Source organism: Pan troglodytes, chromosome 3 (assembly GCF_028858775.2).
Source record: "Pan troglodytes isolate AG18354 chromosome 3, NHGRI_mPanTro3-v2.0_pri, whole genome shotgun sequence".
NCBI classification, from domain to species: domain Eukaryota; kingdom Metazoa; phylum Chordata; class Mammalia; order Primates; family Hominidae; genus Pan; species Pan troglodytes.
The window spans coordinates 103,770,056-103,793,818 of NC_072401.2; the positions used below are offsets into that span (position 1 = coordinate 103,770,056).

The window sequence follows — 23,763 nt, forward strand, 5'->3', positions numbered from 1 at the left end:
CACTTATAACTGTAGTAAATATATGAGGGAATTTAGTGGTATATGTTAAATACATTATAAATTTACATTTGACATTTGCAGTACAGTTGACATTGCATGCTCTTTAGAAAAATAAATAAATAAATAAATAATGAAACAGTGTGTGGAAAAATTAAATTTGCCAAGTGCAAGGCAGAATAAAGTTTTAAGGCCTTCTGAGGTGTCCCAGAGCTGTCTGAGCACGTCCTAGTGGCTGGCCTCCTAGAATATTAATTTTGTCTCTGATAGTGATATCCACTGCAGCTTGGGACAAGCCTTTACAATTGCTGTGATTCAGCTTTCTCTTATCCAAGACACTATAAACCAGACCATAAAACGCTGTAAGAATTATGGAGGCTAAAAACATACAAAGTGCTAAAACGTTCAAAAGAAACAATTATTCACAGAAACAAATAGCCAACATCCTTACCTCTGGAATAAGTTGGAAAATTGCATTTGAAAAAAGAGTCCCAATAGCCAGCCCCACAAAAAAGGTCAAAATCTTTGGGAAATAAGATTTCTTTATCAGTGGAGTCAAAATCAATCCGAGGAGAGATGCCAGATTAATAATCGTCACTGACAGGAATCCATATCCCCAAACTGTGGGTCAGAGGGAAAAGAGAGTAGAAATTAATCAGAGCAAGGAACCAAATGATGTTTTCCTGTACATTAAGCTTAAAAAGTGTCTTTAAAAGCTTAAGACACATATCTTCTTTAAAAGAACAAAATCTACTCAATGAAAAGTATATAGAAAACTGAGAATACAAATATGGCATAGCAAGCATTAATAGTAATACAGTTTATGTTTTAATCAGCCCTAAATCATCATTATGGGATTAATGAGTTTTACAGCTTGCAGGGAAATTGGAGAACATCTAGAACAGTGACAAACAATCTGAGGTCCACAGGCTCCAAGCCACCTAGTTTCATCTATGGCTCAAGGAATAGATTAAAACAGCATTTTGAAAAAAAAGAAAAAACAGGGGCAGTGTGAGCCTCAGGACAAAGGTATGGGATGATGGGTGGAGGGCAGGGATGGAGATGGGTCACAGTGAGCTAGCTTCAAGGTGACCATAGCTGCTAACACTGAGTTTGTCACAATCATTTGTCTTCAGACTCTTGAGGACAGCATCTCCTCAGAGAAGGTGGCACCAGCAGCACCTCAGGTCCCCAGCTGGAGCCTCCTGGGAACGAAAGTCAGTCTGATGCAATAAGCACTCAGGAAGTGAGCACATGGGGGCAGGAGGGAGCAGCTGCATTACATAACCCACCCTGCGAGACACAAATTAGGCAAAAATATTCCATACAGAAGAGATGCTGGTGACAGGAAAATGGTGGTGCATCTTTTATCTCTCGAGACGCAGGGCCTGGCACCCAGTAGGCACACAATAAGTATTGCTTAGAATAAAATGAATGAATACTATCCTAAGCTCTATAGCTAATGGCATGTGTGACCTATTGCCTTTGGGCCTCAATTTCCCTCTCTCTATCCTAAAGGGGCTGGTGTAAGGACAAAATGGGAACACAAGTGAAACATACCCAGGACAGTCACCTATGTGTGGGTGCAGGCTGAGATACAACCTGGCCTCAGGGCTATGCAACATGTGACTTTGCCTCTGGCCCCACACACTGTACACAAAGTACAGTGTGACAGAGGAGAAAGCTGCCTCTGCATAGCCACTTCTTTAAAATATCCAGAAAGCATGTTTAAATGGTGGGCCACTTTTCTCCACGGCACTGTCAGTGGAGTACACTAGTAACACCTACAGCTCAGGGAGCATTTGCCATGTGCCAGGCCCTGTGCTAAGTGATCAACATATGTCAACTTATTTGAACCTCACAAAACCCTGTAAGAGAAATATTACTACCTCCTTCATACAGTTGGGGAAACCAAAGCAGATGGAATTCAAGTAAGCTGCCAGAATCACACAGATAGAAAGCTGGATTTTGAACCTGGACAGTCTGGCTCCCAGGCCCACATTTTTTAGCATATGCTTTATTATTCCTTTAGAGATAATCTCATTTTTCAAAAGCCCAAAGGACTCAATAAAACTGTAAAAATGTTTTCCTGAATTACACATACTTTATTAACACAAGATTGTTCACTATAATTATTGTTAGTCTAGAATTTCTATGTACAAATAAACAAACTTAGTAAATGTTCATTCAGCCTAGATGATGTGGACCAAACCATGGCTCCTGCCACCACACACACACAAACACACACACGTGCAAACACACACACAGAGTGATACAAAGTCACCTGTGCTAAGTACCAAATGAAAAGATCAGATTATAAATGGTACTATGTAACCCCGAGAATCATCACAACACTGACCATGATGACTGCATCTTCTCCACACACTTTCCTATCAGTTGCAGGTCCTGGCCATGCCCTACAACTTCACCTAACAGCCCACTTCATTCCCATTTATTACCTTATCACCTTAAACAATACTACTAGTCCCCACAGACATTCCACTTGGAGAGAGTTCTCAATTCCACACCTTTTATCGTGGTAGATCTACATGGAATTTCTCTTAACACAAACATACTTCTATCCATCACTAGCCTACATGCCTTCATTCATTCAACAAATATTTATAATCTCATTGGGTAGACAAGATATATACATGTTGAAAACTAAAATTAAAAGGCAAAGAAATTGTTAAGTGCCAATAGAAGCAAAGCCACATGCACATGTTAAACTCATCAGCTTCCCTGCAAACACCTGTTCCATTACCCTTGGTCACTACCTACATAAATAACAGGAACAGTAGGATCAATTTCAGTTTTTCACTTTCCACCAATTAATTCCATAGACAACTGGTGATCAAACCCTACCAGTTCTGCTTCAGGTATCTCTCACCTCTAGCTTCTCCATCCTCATTGCCAGTGGTCTTGAAGTCAGACCCTCATCACCTCTCACTCCCTCATCTTATATAACATGGCAGTTATCGATCTGGTGCCCCTCGTACTAGCTGACATGGCCTACAGACTTATACTAAATCACAAAAGTGATCATCTCATGCCCCCATTTGAAATAGCCCCTCATAAACTGACCCTCACACAGCCTCTCCAGTGTTATTTACCCCCTTCTCAACATGGCCTTTACCCAAACACTATGTTTTCCCAACCGAGATTTACCTTTACACTGTGGTTCTCTGTCTGAAAACACTTTCCTATCTTCCTTGCCTAAGAAAGTCATACGTGGCCTTCCAAGCCAACACAAAGATCTCCTCTATGAAGCTTCCCTGCTCTCCAGGCAGTACTCCCTGGCTGGTCAGGATTCCCATCACTCTTTGTTTGAAACTAATTGGTTCACTTACCACTTCTTGTGTGCTACAGTAATTTTATCACTGATATATTTGCCTACATCATATAAACTGTGTGATTCTCAATGAGAAGGGCTATGTTTTATTCATCCTCAGTGCCTAGAAAATTGTCCAGGAAAAAGCACACATTCCTTGCTGAATGAATTAATAAATTCCCCATTTCAAGGTGCAGCAGAACTCTGTCAAAAAGAAATACCAATCCATCTGCTTATCCAACTTTCTAACTTTCTTTGCCCTTGCACATTTATCAGCACAACTTGGGGGATGGTGGGAGTGTAATTCATCACATTCTAAGCACACTGCATAGCTTCCCCTTCTTGTATTGTTAGAACATCATTCAGAAAAAAATGTCTGGAGTTTCCATTCAACTGAAGCACTTTCCACTTAACTGAAGCACCAAAAGAATACATTATTATGAATCTATTCCTTGGACATCTCCATATATACGTGGGACTTTCTCAAATGATCTGTTTCAGAGAGGGACCAGTCTCCTTATAAGTGAACCCTGAAAGATTTTAATAGATTTCAAAGAAATACAGTAATGATAGTTTACATTTATTGACTGTCCACTGTGTAAGATTCTTCTAAGAACTTTACCTATTTTAACTCATTTAATTCTCACAACAACCCTATGAGATAGGTGCTGCTATTTTTCCCATTTTAATAGTGAGGAAATATGGTTCTATTATGATACCCATTTTGCAGATCTGCATACAGCCCAGGCTTCAATTTTTGCCTGGCCCCATTTAACTGCGAAACTGTATAGAATGGTGTTTAACAGTGTGAACTCTGGAGCCAGAGGATTTGTGTTCAAATCCCAGCTCATCCCCTCACTGGCATCATAGGTTGGTTCCTTGACTTCCCTAAGTTTCAGTTTTCTCATATTTAAAATGCAGATTAAAATAGCTCCTATTTCATAGAGTTTTTACAAGAATAAAATAAAACCAGTTAATGCTGTCCCTGGAATATAGCAAGCCTTTAATAAATGTTGATTACTACTATGTTTAAAAAATTAGTAAGTAGACCATGATATAAATAAATGTTAGTTCATTTAATTCACTGTTATTCAGTGAAAAGAAGAACAAACTAAGAATCAGGAGCTCTCATTTCACCTTAGGTACTATACCTACAAGAAGCCACTTAACCTCTCTGGAACTTAGACTTACATCACTAGTTGTATTACAGAGTTGGACAATAGGATCTCCAAGGATGCTTCAATTAATATTCTTTATTTTATCTACTGTATGAATTAAATACGATTCTGTAACTTCATCAAAAAGTGAGGCAATTTCAGATCATTAAATTATTACTAAAATGCAATTAATTTCTCTCCTAGAGAATTTAACTTATCATCAGTTTACTGTACTCATCAATATCATTTTATAAAGCACATGAAATACTTTCAAAAATAAAATGTGAGGCCTCTGAGAAATTATATTATCTACCCACTGAAATGTCAACATAAATGTGTTCAAATTCTTGTATCATTTGGATTGCTTTTATGTTGATTTTTTATTGCTTTGGATGAGCTAAAGACTTGACTCTTCATTAAGTGAAAAGTTATATGAAAAATCCAGTGCATTTAATTATTTTAAAATGTGTTTCTTAGTAAGAAAAACAATAGGATAACACAGGGGCCAGGGAATGTGGTGAACCTATGAATACATGTATAAGAACAAAGACACTCTTCTTCCTCTGTGCCAGGCATTGTTCTAGGCACTTACGTATATTAACTCATTTGATACTCCCAACAATTCTATAAAGGTACTATTAAAGTAACTGACCCATAGAGATATTAAATAATCATACAGCTGCACTAAAATAAAACAATCAAGATATCACATCAAAAAGGCAATAGAGTGCCAAGTTAAACATCTTAGATGAGTAGTAACAAGCACTCTACTAGTTTCCCTAAATTCCCCTGGAAACATTTCCATATCTTCTCCCCCAGATCCCACTCCACTCCAGCCTCATTTCAATTCCTAAGACAATATGCACCCTAAGAGGCATTTCTCTTTTTATTGGGTTATCTGTCTGAATATTTGGTGATCTCATAACTTAGAATTGCTGACTTTTCCATTTTATGACTTTGTAGTGTTGTCCCTAGAATTCTACCTCTCACACCCTGCTTCTGACTTCCCAGTTCTCAACTCCTGGTTCCTGAAACAGTAACCTAGTCAACTGGGGTTTAAAAATTACTTTTGAATATGAGTAATTAACTTGCACAGAGCAACTGGGGTTAAAAAATTACTTTTGAATATAAGTAAGTAACCTGCACAGAGTAGAGTATTTGCTTTTTCTGAAACCTCACTTCCTGTACCTAGAGTTATGCACATGTTAGATGTAGTTATTTAACAGACCTAACTAACAGGCCTACTACAGCACCTAGTTACTGAATAATGTTCGAAGTACTTTACAAATATTAAGTCATTTAATCTTTACAGCAAGCCCATAAGAAAGGTACTATTTTAGATGAGGAAGCTGAGGCAGGAAAAGGTTAAAGTCATGTTCTCAACATAGCTGGAAAATTACAGAGCTGGGATTTGAGCCCAGGTAAACTGGCTTCAGAGTCTGTGCTTTTACTGTGCAATACTATTAGTCAAGGGTAGTATCCTAAAGCATTTGCTGAATTTACTTTTTAATGTAAAGTGCAAACTGTATTAAACAGGCTTGTAGAAATATAAATATACTCTAGCAAAAATATTTGCTTGAACAATTAGCAATTCAAAATTACTAATATTTCAAAATTGAAATTACTGTTATTCACAAAATTGCAAATTATATTGATAAATGATACTTGGTGATTTCTATGCTTTGTATATATAAATACAGAATATCAATGAGAATATGGTTTCTGAAGCCAAGACAACCTGGGCTGAATCTGGCTCTACCACATGCAAGTTGTGTAACTTTGAGCAAATGACTTTAAACTCCCTGTACCTTTGTTTTCTTGGCTGTAAAATGGGAATAGTAGTGTCTACATCATATAGTTGCATGAAATTAATATATGAATATGTAAAGTACTTCAAAGAGTGCCTGTCATATAGTAAGTACTACAAAAGAATTGGCTATCATCATTGTTATTTTTGTCATTGTTGTTGTTATTTCTTTTATTCATATAGAGGGAGACTGAAGTGTACATACACAAAGGAATCCGGAAATGAAAACCGGCACTTTCTTTGTTAAGTCTTCCCTTTTCTTCTCTATCTTTACTCTCTTTATCTATCTATACTCCTGTCAGGTGAGCTCACTCAGAACAGCATCTTTATTTTTATTTTTTTGAGATGAGGTCTCCCTCTGCCACCCAGGCTGGAGTACAGTGGGGTAATCATAGGTCACTGCAGCCTTGACCTCCTATGTTCAAGTGATCCTCCTGCCTCAGCCTCCCAAGTAGCTAGGCCTACAGGTGCATGCCACCACATCAGTTGATTCTTTTAATTTTTGTTGTGATGGGGTCTCACTATGTTTCCCAGGCTGGTGTTGAACTCCTGGCCTCAAGCAATCCTCTGCCTTGGCCTCCCAAAGTGCTGGGATTACAGGGATGAGTCACCGTGCCTAGCCCCAGTGTCTTTAAATATCATCTCTAGACTGGCAAATCCCCAGTCTTGACCTCTCCTCTGAAAGCAATCTCCTCTCCAAATGTCTGTGTGCCTTTGCCTACTGGACCTCCCTGTCTACCTGTGTATGTCAATGTCTCAAAGCAACCACGTCAAAAATTATATTCTTTATCCTCACCACTCCCTTCCTCTACAATAAAGGGCTCTTCCCAGTCTTCTCCATCCCGGGAAATGGTATAACGATCTCTCCGGTTTCTCTGGCTCAAGCCTTGACTCATTGTTCCCTCTCCCACAATCAATCCAGGGCAAACCATTTAGCATGATCTCCAGGACTCATCCCGAATCTACTGCTTCTCCCCACTTCTACTTCCCCTACTTTAGTCCAAGTCCCCATGATCCTGGCATCAGCTCCTGGCAATCGCTTCCTGACCAATCACCCTGCTTCTACTCTTGCCCCATTACAATCTGTTCTTCAGATTGTAGGCAGGTGGAATGCCCTTTTAACAGATTTGAATGAGATCACAGCATTCCCCTGTTTAGAATGGTACAGTGACTTCACACTACAGTCAGAATAAAACCCAATCAATTTACCACCTCCCGCAAGGCTTCCTCACCTGGTCTCCATCTCCCGCCAGGACATATATCCTTCTACCTTCCCCACCAACTCACTAGGCTCCAGACACATAGGAGCCTCTTGCTGCTCCTCACTCATGCCAAGCTCATTGCCAAGCTATGTTGGCTGTGCCCTCAATCAAGAATGCTCTTCACTAGAGACGACCTTGCTGTGGCCCTCTCCTTCTGCTCAGATGATACCTCATCAGAGAGGGCTTCCTTGATCTATCTAAGATGACACTCACCCACTATCACCTTCTATGCCTCACCTACTAATATTTTATTTTCTTCATAGCACCTTTCACTCTGAAACTATGTTGTTTATTTGCTTGTTTAAATTTGCTTGTTTAAATCTTCTCCACTACACTGTAAGCCCTAAAAAGACAGATAATTATTCTTCTTGTTTACCATTGACTCCTTAGTGCACAGAACAATACTTGGTATGTCGTTCAATAAATATTTGCTTAATGAACAAATGAACGAAAATTTAAAATTCCAACATAATTTTCAAACAGACTCCCTGAACAATTGGTTTATCTCATTGGTGAAAGTGACCCTTCTACACATTTAAGCATGTGAGCTGTATATTAAGCATACATATATTTTATTATGGTTTAAAATTTCTTTGCATCAGATCATACCTTTAAAGTACATATTCATGGAAATACCATTATAGTCACTTAAAATAGTCTCTGGTATTTTCTTTCACCTATGAAAATTAAAACTAATAATTTGGTCCCTGAAAATTTAATCTAGAAGCATGCTAGTTCTCTTATCTCTTCATTGGTAACTGCAGATAAACTGACAAGCTTTAAAATAATATGGTAAGCAAAAGATAATGGAAATGAAATGATCAATTATAAGCCAAATAAAATGCAATCCAATATGCACATCATAAAATATATACTGTTTAAAATCAAGAACTGGATTTTATAAAGTTTTTAAGTGTACTAAATGTAATTTTGATTCAACAAAGAGAAGAGCATAACTTATGAAGCTTAAATGAGTTATAATTCTTCTTATTCTAAATACTTTCAAAATATAAGTATTATTCGAAGAAGTTCTATGTAGATTAATTAAAAGCAATAAAGCAGAAAAAGAGGCATATTAACTTCATTTCACAATGGTTCATAGACTTTTCAAATAAAAGAGAAAAAATGCTTCCAATATACCTTCTGAATGACTTGGTCTTGTTTTGTGCTTGGGCCGATCCTCACATGGGTGAAAGTTCAATTGCTGTAAGACTGCTGGACAGATGACAGAGAATTTGGAGCTGGTTATTTGGGTAGCATTTGAAAAGCCATGAAGGGAAAAGATCTCTTCAGCGGTTAAACACTGAAATAGAATAAACAAAAAAAAAAAATGTGATAATAATGTGTAAAAGCACATAAGCAAAGATGCTATAAAGAGACACAGACTATTTCATCTAGATGCACAGCACTCTTTATACAAAAGCCCACCACAGAAATTGAAAGGCCCCTAAAGTTGTAAAACAGCCCACACCAGTTTAAACCTAGAAACAAGAAAAATAGAAAAAAAAAAATCCCTTCTTAATCAACAGCTTTCCTACAGCAGAAAATAGATAAGAATTGGTTTGGGCATATCCAAGGACTTTATTTAAAATAGGGGTGCACCAACACCATTCAAACAAAGGGTTTTAAAACAATTTTTTATTGTCAGTACCCCCTCTTAGTTTACTTTTCTTCAGTTTGAATGGATATTTTGTGTGTGTCACTGGCATGGCTCTCTATAGCATATCTTGTAGACAAATACCTGGCTCCCTACAGTTTCATGCTAAGAAATTCCTCTCTTCTCTACACTGCAATAAATATAAATATAAAAAGTTGTTTTAAAATATGTCTTTTGCACAAACTGTTTTTCATTAAAATATGCATTATTCTCAATGACATTGGGTAACTTTTCTATATTAAGTTTTGAAAATAGTGCTGGGCTGTTTAGAAATTCATTAACTATTAACGAGGACTAGAATCTACATTAGGAAAAAAACTGCAAACATAATTTTTTAAAGGTATAATGTTGTTCTCACATTTTAACTGTAAGCTCTTCCATATACAGTACTTGCATTATTAAGAAAAATATAAAATAAATGCTAATGAATGTCATAAGAATTATAGTGTGAAAAATATCCATTCACTCAAATGGAAGAGTCTGTCTTTAATAAATGTAATTTAGGCAAGTTATTTGCATGCTTCAGCCAATGCTTAAACCCCAATAAGACCTTAGCTATGTACTATGATCTGAATTATGTCTCCCCAGATTCACATGTTGAAGCCCTAATCCCCAGTGTGATGGTATTTGGAGATGGGGCCTTTGAGAGGTAATTAAGTTTAGATGAGTTCATGAAGTTGGGGCCCTGGTCCAGTGGGATTAGTGCACTTATAAAAAGAGACATCAAAGAGCCTGCTCACTTGCTCTTTCTCTGCTATATGAGGAAGCGAGAAAATGCTCTCTGTGACCCAAGGAGAGAGCCCTCACAGACAGCAACCATTCTGGCACCTTGGTCTGGACTTCAAGTCTCCAACTATGAGAAAATAAATTTCTGTTGCTTAAGCCACCTAGGCTTTGGTATTTTGTTATGGCAGCCTGAGCTGACTAATACACTATGAATGGTATCAATAACTCAAAGTTGATGTTAATTGTTTGACCATAAGATGCTGTAATTCCCTTTATGACAGAAACAATGAAATTTAAAATGACATATTTTGATACAAGGAGATCACTACTGTTTATAAAGGAAAAATGAAAAAACATCAAATAATCAAATACACCAAGATCTATGCAGTTGTCCAAAGTTAAGATTACAACTACCTTACAGAAAATGCACATTTAGATTTTTTTAATGTCTAAGTATGTACCTAAAATTGTTCCTTATTCAACCCACTGTTTTGAGTTTATGATTAATGACAGCTGCATGCCATCCATAGAAGAGGATACACCACACTCAATGCCCTGTTAACAGTCTTCCCTTTAGCTCAGAATGACGTATAATAAACTAATGGAGGGAGAAAATACCTCAAGATTTAATTGGGGAAGGGAAAGTGTGAACAGTTTATTCATCACCAGGAAGGCATCCAGAAGCATAATTGCTAGACTCAAAAAGTAGACAGCCCTTGTGGTTCAACTGGACACTGTGTGCTTCCAGGAATAAATAGGTGTGATAGCACATGATAGCACACACAGAGTGCACCACTGTTTCCCTGCAAGGAAGACTTACCCTACTTGGACTTTAAATTCCTCCAACTGTAAAATAGGAGGAAAACGGGAAGATGCCTATAGATAATCTCCAAAGACTTTTCAGAATTAGCATGCTAAGACTCCCTAACACCTGATGACTGTTAAGCAGTTCTTTTTCAGACTCAAATTGTAACCCATTCCTGAATCAGGACGTCCACTTGCTAGCACAGTCTGCATTTTTTAATGAAGTAAAATACAAAATAATAGAAACTATAGACTATATCACACATAATAGGGTAAGTGTTGCTTAACCAAACTTCAGTTACACATCATATATAACATGAACATGTATACTGGATCATGATGTAAAATGTATTTCTTGCTGTGAATGGCAGTCACGAGCTTGAATGCCACCACCCTTAAGGATGTCAGAATTGCCCACTGTACATCATTAAAGACACCCTCCTACATACAATTAGAAAAAAAGAAACAGTGCAGTCAAATAAATATATAATTAATACCATCAGATAGCTTAGCTGTGCAGCATTTGTGTTGAAATTTTAGCTGGACAGGTGGTCAGGGATAGTCACGGTAGTCACGGAGAGTGGCAACTGTCCAATCACCACGAAGAACACAGAGATGTAGAGATGATAAAACTCAAAGCTCACCTCGTGATAAGAGAATGAGAACAGAATACGAACAGTGCAGCAGAACTGAATTAATGGCAAGCCTGACTTATTTAAAATAGCTATCTACCAGCAAGTGGAATGAACACAATTTTGGACAGTGGCCTATTTCTGGCTTCAAACAATCTTGATATTTATTATACTTTGACTTAACAAAGTTGAACCAGAAACAAAAGAAAGCAGTTGTCTTAGAAAGGGTGGTGCCTCCCAGAGCGGGAACAAACAGGATGAGAGTCCAGCGCCTGAAGAGTGAGGGCAACAAAACCAACCGGTTATACCATGGACAAGGAGGCTCAAACACCCTCACAAGCACACCCTTTCACCTCCAAAACAATGAACAAACAAATTACGGAAAGGGTAGGATCATCAAGTGCTACTCAGAAAACTATTCAGGATGATTGTACGGAATGCTATCTGCCTTAATAAAACTCCATGTGCTTTCGCCAGCTCCTTCACATTTATGACAGCTTTACTTCTTTTCATGTTTGTATCTATGACACTGCTGTTCTCAAGCATGCTGCCCTGATGTTTGCTGTGGCCTTTTAAGGTTTCAGATGTCCTCGTGTTCAGCGCGTTGACATTTTTCATAAAGACTCTAAGTTTGAAGTTAAGCTCCTATTCACTGGTCTCTTGCCACATTAGGGTGACCTCAAATGGGCCTTATATGTGTGAAACACCAAAGTAAGGTAGCATTATAGGTAGGGGCTAGGTATATATTACAAAAGAGACCGCAAAGTATGCTCAAAACCGTTTCAGCAAATAGTTATGTGCATTTTGGCTTCCGCTTCTGCTCTTCCTTCTTCCTCACCAGTTTTTATGAGTCAGAAGTTTTTCTGCCTCTTTCCTAAACATGTCCTTATGGGAAAGTGGGGGGCTGGTTCAGAGAGAGGGTGAAGGAAGCTCAAGGAATTAGGGCAAGTTCCTTCCTTAGCATTTTACACAATTGAGATCTGGTTATAATAAATGCTGAATCTGAAAGCTTCAATACTGACAAAGATTCTCTCCTTGACTAAACTGCAGTCAGGCTCCTCTGAGCCCAGGCCTCGACCCTAGCATCCATCCTTACAGGACCTGCATCACCTGGTGTTAGCAAGAAACCTTCTAACTCAGTTTAAAGAGAGTTCCCTCACCCTCCATGTCTGACCACCCTGGTCCTGCCTTCAGCAAGAATCCTGTTAGGTCTGTTTAACCAAAATCCCCCCTACCCTTAATGTTTCCTCTTAGTAATTTTCCATTCACTGACCCCCTCCCCACTCCTACCCCTGCTCCTCCTTGGCTGTAAATCCCTACTTGTCCATGTTGTATTTGGAGTTGAGCCAAGTTCCATACTGAGGTCTCTTTTCCCCTTGTGATCATTAATTTTCTGTCAATTTGACTGGCCACTGGCTTCCCAAATTAAACATTATTTCTAGGGCGTTAAACATTACTTCTGAGGTGTCTGCAGGGTGGTTCCAGATGAGATTAGCATTTGAATCGGTGGACTCCGTTAAGTAGATTGCCCTCCCCAGTGTGAGTCCAACCCATTGAAGGTCTGAACAGAACAAAAGGCAGAGGAAGGAATTTGTCCCTTTTTTCCTTCCTCACTGCTTGAACTGGGTCATTTGATTTCATTTTCTTCAACCCTCCCTCTAGAGTTTACACCACTGGCTCCTCTGGTTCTCGGGCTTTCAGACACAGGCTAAATTAAAGCATTGGCTTTCCCAATCTGTAGCCTGCAGACAGCAGATCCTGGGACTTCTCAGCCTCCACAATCACATGAGCCAATTCCTCATAATCTCTCTCATATATATATATATATATATATATATATATATGAGAATATATATATGAGTATATATATATGAGAATATATATATGAGTATATATATATGAGAATATATATATGAGTATATATATATGAGAATATATATATGAGTATATATATATGAGAATATATATATGAGTATATATATATGAGAATATATATATGAGTATATATATATGAGAATATATATATGAGTATATATATATGAGAATATATATATGAGTATATATATATGAGAATATATATATGAGTATATATATATGAGAATATATATATGAGTATATATATATGAGAATATATATATGAGTATATATATATGAGAATATATATATGAGTATATATATATGAGAATATATATATGAGTATATATATATGAGAATATATATATGAGTATATATATATGAGAATATATATATGAGTATATATATATGAGAATATATATATGAGTATATATATGAGAATATATATATGAGTATATATATATGAGAATATATATGAGTATATATATATGAGAATATATATATGAGTATATATATGAGAATATATATATGAGTATATATATATGAGAATATATATATGAGTATATATATATGAGAATATATATATGAGTATATATATATGAGAATATATATATGAGTATATATATATGATAATATATATATGAGTATATATATATGATAATATATATATGAGTATATATATATGAGAATATATATGTGAGTATATATATGAGAATATATATATGAGTATATATATATGAGTATATATATATGAGAATATATATATGAGTATATATATATGAGAATATATATATGAGTATATATATATGAGAATATATATATGAGTATATATATATGAGAATATATATATGAGAATATATATGAGTATATATATGAGAATATATATATGAGTATATATATATGAGAATATATATATGAGTATATATATATGAGAATATATATATGAGTATATATATATGAGAATATATATATGAGTATATATATATGAGAATATATATATGAGTATATATATATGAGAATATATATATGAGTATATATATATGAGAATATATATATGAGTATATATATATGAGAATATATATATGAGTATATATATATGAGAATATATATATGAGTATATATATATGAGAATATATATGAGTATATATATATGAGAATATATATATGAGTATATATATGAGAATATATATGAGTATATATATATGAGAATATATATATGAGTATATATATATGAGAATATATATATGAGTATATATATATGAGAATATATATATGAGTATATATATGAGAATATATATATGAGTATATATATATGAGAATATATATATGAGTATATATATGAGAATATATATATGAGTATATATATATGAGAATATATATATGAGTATATATATGAGAATATATATATGAGTATATATATATGAGAATATATATGAGTATATATATGAGAATATATATATGAGTATATATATGAGAATATATATGAGAGTATATATATGAGAATATATATATGAGAATATATATATGAGAATATATGAGAGTATATATATATGAGAGTATATATATATGAGAATATATATATGAGAATATATATATGAGAATATATATATGAGAATATATATATGAGAATATATATATGAGAATATATATATGAGAATATATATATGAGAAAAAAATATATATATATATCCTGTTGGTTTTGTTTCTCTGGAGAACTCTAACATACCCCTATTGCAATGTTTCCTGAATGAAATCTGTTTTTACCACTTAGACTGCTGTTAGGCACTGGTTTTTTTAACAATATCAAGTATAGTAGCCATGTAGTTATACTACAGATTGCATTAACTCCTTCCTTTATTCTACAAATATTTGTCAAACCATAAAAGTCTAGGTATAATATTGATGGGAGAAGTAGAAAGTGGGGAAAGCTGGAGGATGACAATCAGGAAGGAAATAGTACAAAGATAAATAAGTAAAACTGCCTTCCATCAGCAAACTTAAATAACTGTGGCAGAAATAAATTAGATACATGAAGGTCTGTAAAACCAGAGAGGAAATTATAAATTCACAAAAAACATAATAATAAAGAACTATGAGAGTTCACATGAGGGAGAAATGATATGCAGAGGAAATAGTCAAAAACAACATTGACGATAGAATGCTGGGAGAGTAGAAAGAGGATGCTGCTACTGCTGTTGATAGATGCAGGAGGCAGATAAAAGGGAGGGTCCTCGGAGAATCTCTACCTGCCTGAGCAGTGGGAGAATAGGATGGAGCCATGGGAATTTCCCGTGCGTGCAAGGGGGAGGAGCCTGCCCTCTTCAGTTCCCGTGTTTGTGACCTGGAACCAATCTGTGAGATGGGGGCCTGTTAGCAGGAACTCCGCTAGCTTTGCTGAGAGGTCGTTTTTTTCTTTTTTCCTTTTCGCCCAATACATTCCATTCTCCTCACCCTTCAATGTGTCTATGTGCCTAATTTTTTCTGGTTGTGTGACAAGAACCCAGTATAAGCTGAACTAAGGAACAAAGTTCTGCAACACTGTGATTAGGGAATCTAGGAAGAGAAGCCCATTTGGCAGGATGGTGGCAACTTTGGTTTTAGACATTTCAAGTTGCAATGCTCCTGGGACCCCAAATGCAAATGATTGGTGAGCTTTCCCTGAGAAAGGTAGAGATCAGAGACAAGGATGTGGCTTCTTCTGCAATGAGGTCATAGCTGAGTGGGAGTAGTGGAGCTGATCAGGAGAATCAGCATATAGAAAGAAGAACAAAGGCTTGGGAATGCATACACGATTTGTGCAAAAGCACGAAAAAGAGCCAGTATATAAGCCCGAGTGAATTAAGCTCAAAACATAAGAAACAATCCAGACCAGTCAAATTTGGTAGATGTCTGTGGTTTTTGCCTTCCTGGAATGATGAAAGACATGTAACCCTTGGGTTTTTGTCCCATCATCTAGTAACAGACCTCCTTACTGCCATGGGAACTCCCTTCCATGTGATTTTGGTAAGCATAGGAGCAGTCTGGATCCTATACTCACCTGTGCTACTGAAAAACTCTTTCTCCACTAGTCCTGCTGTGAGTCTGGGGACATCTTAAACCATTTCTGCCGCCATGTGAAAGAAGGCTAACTAAGAAGTGGAGAAAGACAGATTTTCAATACCATCACAATACCCTGGATAAGCTGTACCTAAAGCTGATGTGCACCCTGACTCTTAAGTTATGTGGGCCAATGAATTCCCTTTCGGCTTAAGCTAATTAAAGTTGAATTTTTTTCACTCTTACAAATAAAAGAGTACTGATGGATACATAAAGTAATTATTTAAAAGTCACTTTTAAAAGCTAGTGAATGAATGCTACATCATAACCTATAGGAAAACAAAAAGATAAGACTTTCCACTCTTTAAAGCTTCCACACTTCTTCCTGTTCTCCACACACAGGCTGTTTTGTCTGCTTGGTTGTCTTATCAAGTGGCACCCATTAAATAATACAATACAGTAAGACCATCTGATCCTGTACCATTATACCAAGGCCTTCACACCACACCAGAAATGAAATATCATCCCATTCAAAAGCCACCCCAGAAATGGTTTCAGATTTTGTTTTGCAATAGATTGAGATTCTGTGGGAGGCTGAGTAGCTCACATTCCCAATAAGGAAAGTGCTAGGTGTGGTTGTATTCTCTCCGTGGAGGTAAAGGCAGGGAGACACAGATTTTTGTAATGCATTTAGACTCAATGACAATCAACTTTAAATACCATTACAAAGCCCCAGAGGGAGCTAGCAGCAGAACTGGGGTTAGAATCCAAGTCTGAAAGAGCTCTGTCTAGCTTCTTTTATTTTAGTCACCTCTACCCTGCGCTGCCCTGCCAGTGATTGCTACAGCTGTTGTTATTCAGTAAGAACTACAGCTACTTTCTGAAATTTGCCATGTATGCAGCTGTGATGAAAGCCATGAAACCCATCCTTCCCCCACCCCAAGTAAGTGGCGATCTCCTGTTCTTTAAAGAGATGCAACAAGTAAGAGGTTTAATAAGAATCCACCTATAATCTTCATCTGTTCTGCTCTTATAGAAGCCCATTCCACTTCTCCTTCATTCTCATTCATTTATTCATTAACTGAACAGGTTGCTCACACCTTCTCTGAGTCAGGTATTCCAGTAGGTGTTGAGAATAAGACATGGTTTCCATCTTCAACAATCTCATCATTCAGCATAGAAAGGAGATACATATAAAACAGATAAGCAAATAAAAATATGCACAACATATCATGTGATTAAAGGAATGAGGTCAGGGAAGGCTTCCTAGAGGAGGAGATACATGTGCTAAGTTTGTTATTTTGATGCATCTGATTCTTGGGGAAATAAGACATGATACACAAAAAAATTAATGGAGAGATCAGTAACGCAAACGAGTATGCAATTAGTTGGTGAATAAATTTTATAAGCAATAGTTATCATAAGAGTTCTGGGAAGCATATAAGGACTACAGTAATAGCAAACCATAATATATGCTTAACACGTATAACCTCTTTAATCAACCACTTAAATAGATTTTAGGTTAAATTTGGATGAAGAAATCCTGTATAGAAAGGTAAATTTCTAACGGTACAAGATTAAACAATGTAAAAGTGTTAAAGACAGAATTCAGATATATGTCTTCTCATGCCTTTTGACTTGTAAGCCAATATTCTGGCTGCTATGTCTTGGTCCAACACTGAGAAGGATTCAATGAAAGAATCATTGAGACCCTGGCAGAGAATGCACTTTGTTGCCCCTAATAGTGAGTTGAAACACACAATTAAATTAACTATTAAACCATATTTAGGATCCCACTCAGAGACAGACTTCAAAAATAACCCTACAATAAGAAATTACTTAATGGACACAATATGTATTATTCAGGTGATGGCTACACTAAAAGCCCAAATTTCACCACTACCCAATATATTCATGTAACAAAACTGCCCTTGTACTTACATTTATACAAATAAAAAAGTCCGGCCAGGTGCAGTGGCTCACACCTGTAATCCCAGCACTTTGGGAGGCCGAGGCGGGCAGATCACGAGGTCAAGAGATCAAGACCATCCTGGCCAACAAGGTGAAACCCCGTCTATACTAAAAATATAAAAATTACCTGAGCGTGTTGGTGCATGCCTGTAATCCCAGCTACTCGGAAGGCTGAGGCAGGAGAATCGCTTGAACCCAGAAGGCAGAGGCTGCAGTGAGCCGAGATAGTGCCACTACACTCCAGTCTGGTGATAAACCAAGACTCCGTCTCAAGAAAAAAAAAAAAAAATCCTACAGTTCAAACATCAGCCAACTTTTCTCACCAGAGTGAGAATTTTAGGTATACTTTGCTTTCTGCACTTCATTTCTTTTGCTTTTTCATAATTTTGTTTAGTTTGCAGCTATGAACTTAAACCATTTTTGCAGTTGGCTCCAAAAATGCTGTGAAGACAAGTGAGAGGTTCATTCATTTATTTACTCATTCATACATTCAACACATATTTACCGAGCACTACTGCATGCCAGGTACATAGTAATATTAGTAATCATCTTAATAAATACTAAAGTAGATATGAATTCCAGGATTCCAGAGGTTTCTTTCCCATTAAATAATCATTGGGATACCTAAAAGTGTTTTGAATATGGCAACTGGCCAAAGATCTCAAGAGAGCAATTGAAATACATACATTTAAAATGGTAGTTTGAATTTAACAATTGGGAGACCACTTCTGACCCTTGAAACAAGTGAACCATCCCATTAATTTATCCTTTTAGGGCTCACTGAACAATGGAATTGGTGACTTACATGTTCCACACTCACAGCAGGAACATTCAAAGCAAGAGTGACTGAGGAAATTGCTTCCAGATTTGTTCTTCCTGCAATAATGAAACTGCCTCAATTACAAGGCACTCAAGTTTCACTTCCAAATCTCCCTGATATATACATACATACATATATATACATATATATGTATACATATATACACACGCTGAATCTCTCTCTCCACCTTCTCTTGAAGTTTTCCCCTCTTTAAAGTCCTCTTCAAAGTTTACTCATTATTATTCTATCAAGATAAAAGACAGTTTTCTAAGGTTTAAGCCAAGAACACTCTATAAAAATAATCTCTAGGTTTAAGAGGTGGCCAGTCAAGTGACCCCAACTCTGTTTCCCCAAGATTAATGTTTCCATTTTTCCTCAGGTTTTCTTACACTTCTTACTGAAGTCACTCTGGTACTGATGCCACCAACACACATGCACTCTCACATACATACACACTCACACTCATATACACACACACTCACATGCATACACATACATACACACACACACACACTCACATGCATACACATACATACACACACACTTACGTTCACTCTCAAAACTCTTTTTGAAGGGAAGATGAAGAACGCTTTTCCTGAATATACAATTTAAAGGATAAAGATGCCTTGTTTTATGATACACTGCTAGGGATAAAAAGATTATTATGAAACAATATATAGAGAATGCTGCTATAAATAAGGATAAATCTGTGCTCCAAATGTTAACAGTGTTTATCTCTGAGTGGTAAAATTATGTATGGTTTTATTTTTTTTCCTTTCTGCTTCTTTATATCTGCCAAAGTTTTTAACAATGTACTTGTATTTCAGTTTCTTTTAAGAAAAATAAAATTAAGTCATGTTTTGTTTGTTTAAAATCTCTTTTTCCAGGTTCCCCTAAACAAAAGGCAGGCTGGAATTCTTAGAGATTTTACTAAAGAAAAAGAAAGAATGTTGAAAGCTACAACAATCTTTTTAAAAGAGGTTTACAACATTTTCTGTCTTTGTCATAGTGATGGACAAGTTTCCCAGCCCTACCCCATTCCATATTCAGCTTTTCGAGGTCTTGTCTTGAAAAGAGAAGGTGTTCTTTTAGACCCCTAAAAGTGTGGTGTGGTGTCAGAGCACAGACACCCAATCTAGATCCTTCGCTTCCCACCCCTGACATGTCTTCAGGGGGCAGAGGCCACCCTACTTCCCATCATCTGCTAGGGAATCCCATGGGCATTATCCCATTTTGCCAAGATCAAAAGCCTTTGTTTCCTTGATGTACACCAAGGGTTTCCCACTCAGTCCTTCTGAGGATAAAGTGTGGAGGGCATGCTGCTTCTTCAACTCAGGGCTGGGGAGTTGCCACAAGAAATGAGTGCACCTTGGCCGGGTGCGGTGGCTCACGCCTGTAATCCCAGCACTTTGGGAGGCCGAGGCGGGCAGATCACAAGGTCAGGAGATCGAGACCATCCTGGCTAACACGGTGAAACCCCGTCTCTACTAAAACTACAAAAAATTAGCCAGGCCTCGTGGCGGGCGCCTGTAGTCCCAGCTACTCAGGAGGCTGAGGTCTGAGAATGGGGTGCACCTAGGAGGCGGAGCTTGCAGTGAGCCGAGATCACGCCACTGCATTCCAGCCTGGGCGACAGAGCAAGACTCCATCTCAAAAAAATAAAAAATAAAATTAGCATGGAATGGGTTTATTGTTATGTTTAATAAATTAAATATTTTCAAGTTTTCTTAACATTAATTTCTATAATGGTAAGTATTAATAGATATAAATCACATATATTAAGGCTCTTTGGTATTCTCAATAATTTTTAAGAGTACAAGGGGGTCCTGAGACCAAAATGTTTGAGAATCTAGCAGATAAAAATGACACACCAGCAGAGAGAGCCCTTATGTACCACTTCACTGAGGAGCTAGGAGCTTCTAACCTAATCGTATCCAATACCCTTCTCATCCTGGTTATCCTACAACTCCACAAGGTTGTTTCTACTGATGCATCACCCATCAGCATGTCCTTCTTCTGCCCAAACTGCACCCCTTGCACACACACATACCAAAAAACAAAAATAAAAACCTTCAAAATTACACATTTCTGGCCTGGCATGGTGGCTCACACTTGTAATCCTAGCACTTTGAGACACCAAGGCAGGAGGATCACTTAAGCCCAGGAGTTCAAAACCAGCTTGAATGACAAAAATAATTAAAAATTAGCTAAGCATGATGGTGCACACCAGTAGTCCCAGCTACTCAGAAGGATGAGCAGGAGGATCGCTTGAGCCCAGGAGGTCAAGGCTGCAGTGAGTCATGATCGTGCCACTGCAATCCAGCCTGGGTGACACAGTGAGACCCTGTCTCAAAAAAATTGTACACATTTATGCCGAGAGTCTAAAGTCCTAACACTTAAGAACCTCATTTGCCTGTCTCTAATATTCCTTTCCCCCTTCAGCATGCTGTAAAAGGATAGATGAATACTCTATCCTAACCAGTTATAATCAGCCTTATATTGTAACTTCACTGTGACTTTGCATCTCCCATGACCCCTGCCTAGAATATGATACATCTCCTCTCAAACTACCCAACTCCTGTCTGTTCTGCAAGGCCCATTTGGAATCCATCTTCACTGCCTAATATTGCTATACCCATCCCTTCTCCAGACTCCAGACATCCCTGTTATCTATTTGTCTAGCACTTAATGTGTGCTTCCATGTATTATTATCTTCTCATGAAATGGATATTCCTTCAATAAGATCATAAAAATCTACAGAGAATGGACTTCTTCCTTTTTCTATCTTCTTCAACCCCTAATAAGTCCTTGGACACATAAGACACTCAATTTATAAACAATTGCTAATTTTGTAGATTAAGGAAAGAGGGTGAATGAAAGGAGATTTCAAACTAGCACACTGTGTTTGAATATAATTCTGAGAAATATAAATCAATAACCTGGGAATCATCTACCAAGACCTCTGAGGAGGCAAATATTCCAGCCATAAGTTTTTCTTCTCATTCTATGAAACTTTCCTAGAATCAGTTTAATGTGGCCCTGATGCTACAAATAAACTAATCCTGATATCAGTGTTTCTAAGTTGCCGTAAAGAATATAGTAACGGGCTACAGAGAAAATCCCAGGCTAAATGAGAAGAAAAAAATTCCTGGAAAGTTCATAAACTAAAAGTAATAAAAACTTTATTTCCTTCTATTTAGATGACCCATGGGTTAAATTTTAATGTACTATTACTTTTAGGTTTTTTATGTGTGTAATTGGACCCATGGAAATGCATGAATACCTATTCCATTTCCTCACCTCTCAGTCATTCCTCAACCCATTGTGGTCTGGCTTCTATTCCCACCACTTCCTTGAAATTATTCTATACAAGGTCACTGGAACCTCCCTATTGCTAAATACAATGGGTGCTTCTCAGGCCTTATCTCTCTGTTATTTTCTTTTTAATTCATTGTCGGCAACAAAAAATGGAATTGCTGGTTTACCTTAAATTAAATTAAATGATGCATCTAGGTTGATGTCTAGATCATCTGCTTAAACCAGCAGAATAGAGAGTTCATGTGTCCTTTTAGAGGATGATGAGGAGGGAAAGGAATATTAATTTAGAAGGTTATGTTGGTTTAAAATTAGTCATTTAAAAATTTATCAGTTAAAAAGGTTGAAGTTATTTATCAAGTATTTCATTCATTCAACAAATATTTCTTGAATATTGCCTAAATGTCAGACATTATGCTAGTTATGGGCATAGCGGAGGCTTTCCAGGTAAACCCAGTCCTTTGCCTCATGGACCATACAGACTATTGTAGAGTCCATATTAAGACATATATAACTGCAGGGGCCGGGCACAGTGGCTCACGCCTGTAATCCCAGCACTTTGGGAGACCAAGGTGGGAGGATCACGAGGTCAGGAGATCGAGACCATCCTGGTTAACACGGTGAAACCCCGTCTCTACTAAAAAAATACAAAAAAATTAGCTGGGCGTGGTGGTGGGCGCCTGTAGTCCCAGCTACTCGGGAGGCTGAGGCAGGAGAATGGTGTGAACCCGGGAGGCGGAGCTTGCAGTGAGCCAAGACTGCACCACTGCACTCCAGCTTGGGTGACAGAGAGAGACTGAATCTCAAAAAAAAAAAAGACATATATAACTGTAGCATAGTCTGGTAAGTGTGGAGGTAGGCTCCATGAATTTGGAGAAGACAGAGGTATTAGCCAACTCTGAAGTAATGGGACTGTCAAAGCCTTCCTGGAGAAAGCAGCACTGAAGGTGAAATGTGAAGGAAAAAGTAGAAATAAGGCTGGAGAAATATGGGAGTGGGGGCAGATGCTTCTGCTGTAAATACCAGGCAAATAGTTTAGAGTTTATTTTCACAATAATGGGAAGTCATGTGAGGATAGTGACATGCTCAGATTTGCATATTAAAGATTCAAGTTGGCTGGGCACAGTGGCTCATGCCTGTATTCTCAGCACTTTGGGAGGCCACGGCAGGCGGATCACCTGATGTCAAGAGTTCAAGACCAGCCTGACCAATATGGTGAAACCCTGTCTCTACTAAAAATACAAAAATTAGCTGGGCATGGTGGTGGGCGCCTGTAGTCCCAGCTATTTGGGAAGCTGAGACAGGAGAATTGCTTGAACCTGGAAGATGGAGGTTGCAGTGAGCTGAGATAGTGCCACTGCAATCCAGCCTGGGGGAGAGAGCGAGAATCTGTC

General features: G+C 37.3%; 1 protein-coding gene across 5 annotated transcripts in view; it reads right to left on the reverse strand.

Annotated features, from left to right (window-relative positions):
- The window catches only part of SLC39A8 (solute carrier family 39 member 8), an 87,447-nt gene that overhangs the window by 47,708 nt on the left and 15,976 nt on the right, over positions 1–23,763 (reverse strand). For 4 of the 5 annotated variants that reach the window (XM_009448071.4, XM_001168404.6, XM_063808979.1 and 1 more), the window contains exons 3-4: positions 8,695–8,857; positions 449–618 (exon numbers count right to left, since the gene is read on the reverse strand). In XM_009448071.4, the coding sequence (XP_009446346.1) occupies positions 449–618; positions 8,695–8,857 (333 nt within the window). Of the gene's footprint in view, positions 1–448; positions 619–8,694; positions 8,858–18,361; positions 18,480–19,039; positions 19,111–23,763 lie in introns of those variants that run through there. The other variant, XM_054683232.2, reaches the window with a different exon arrangement.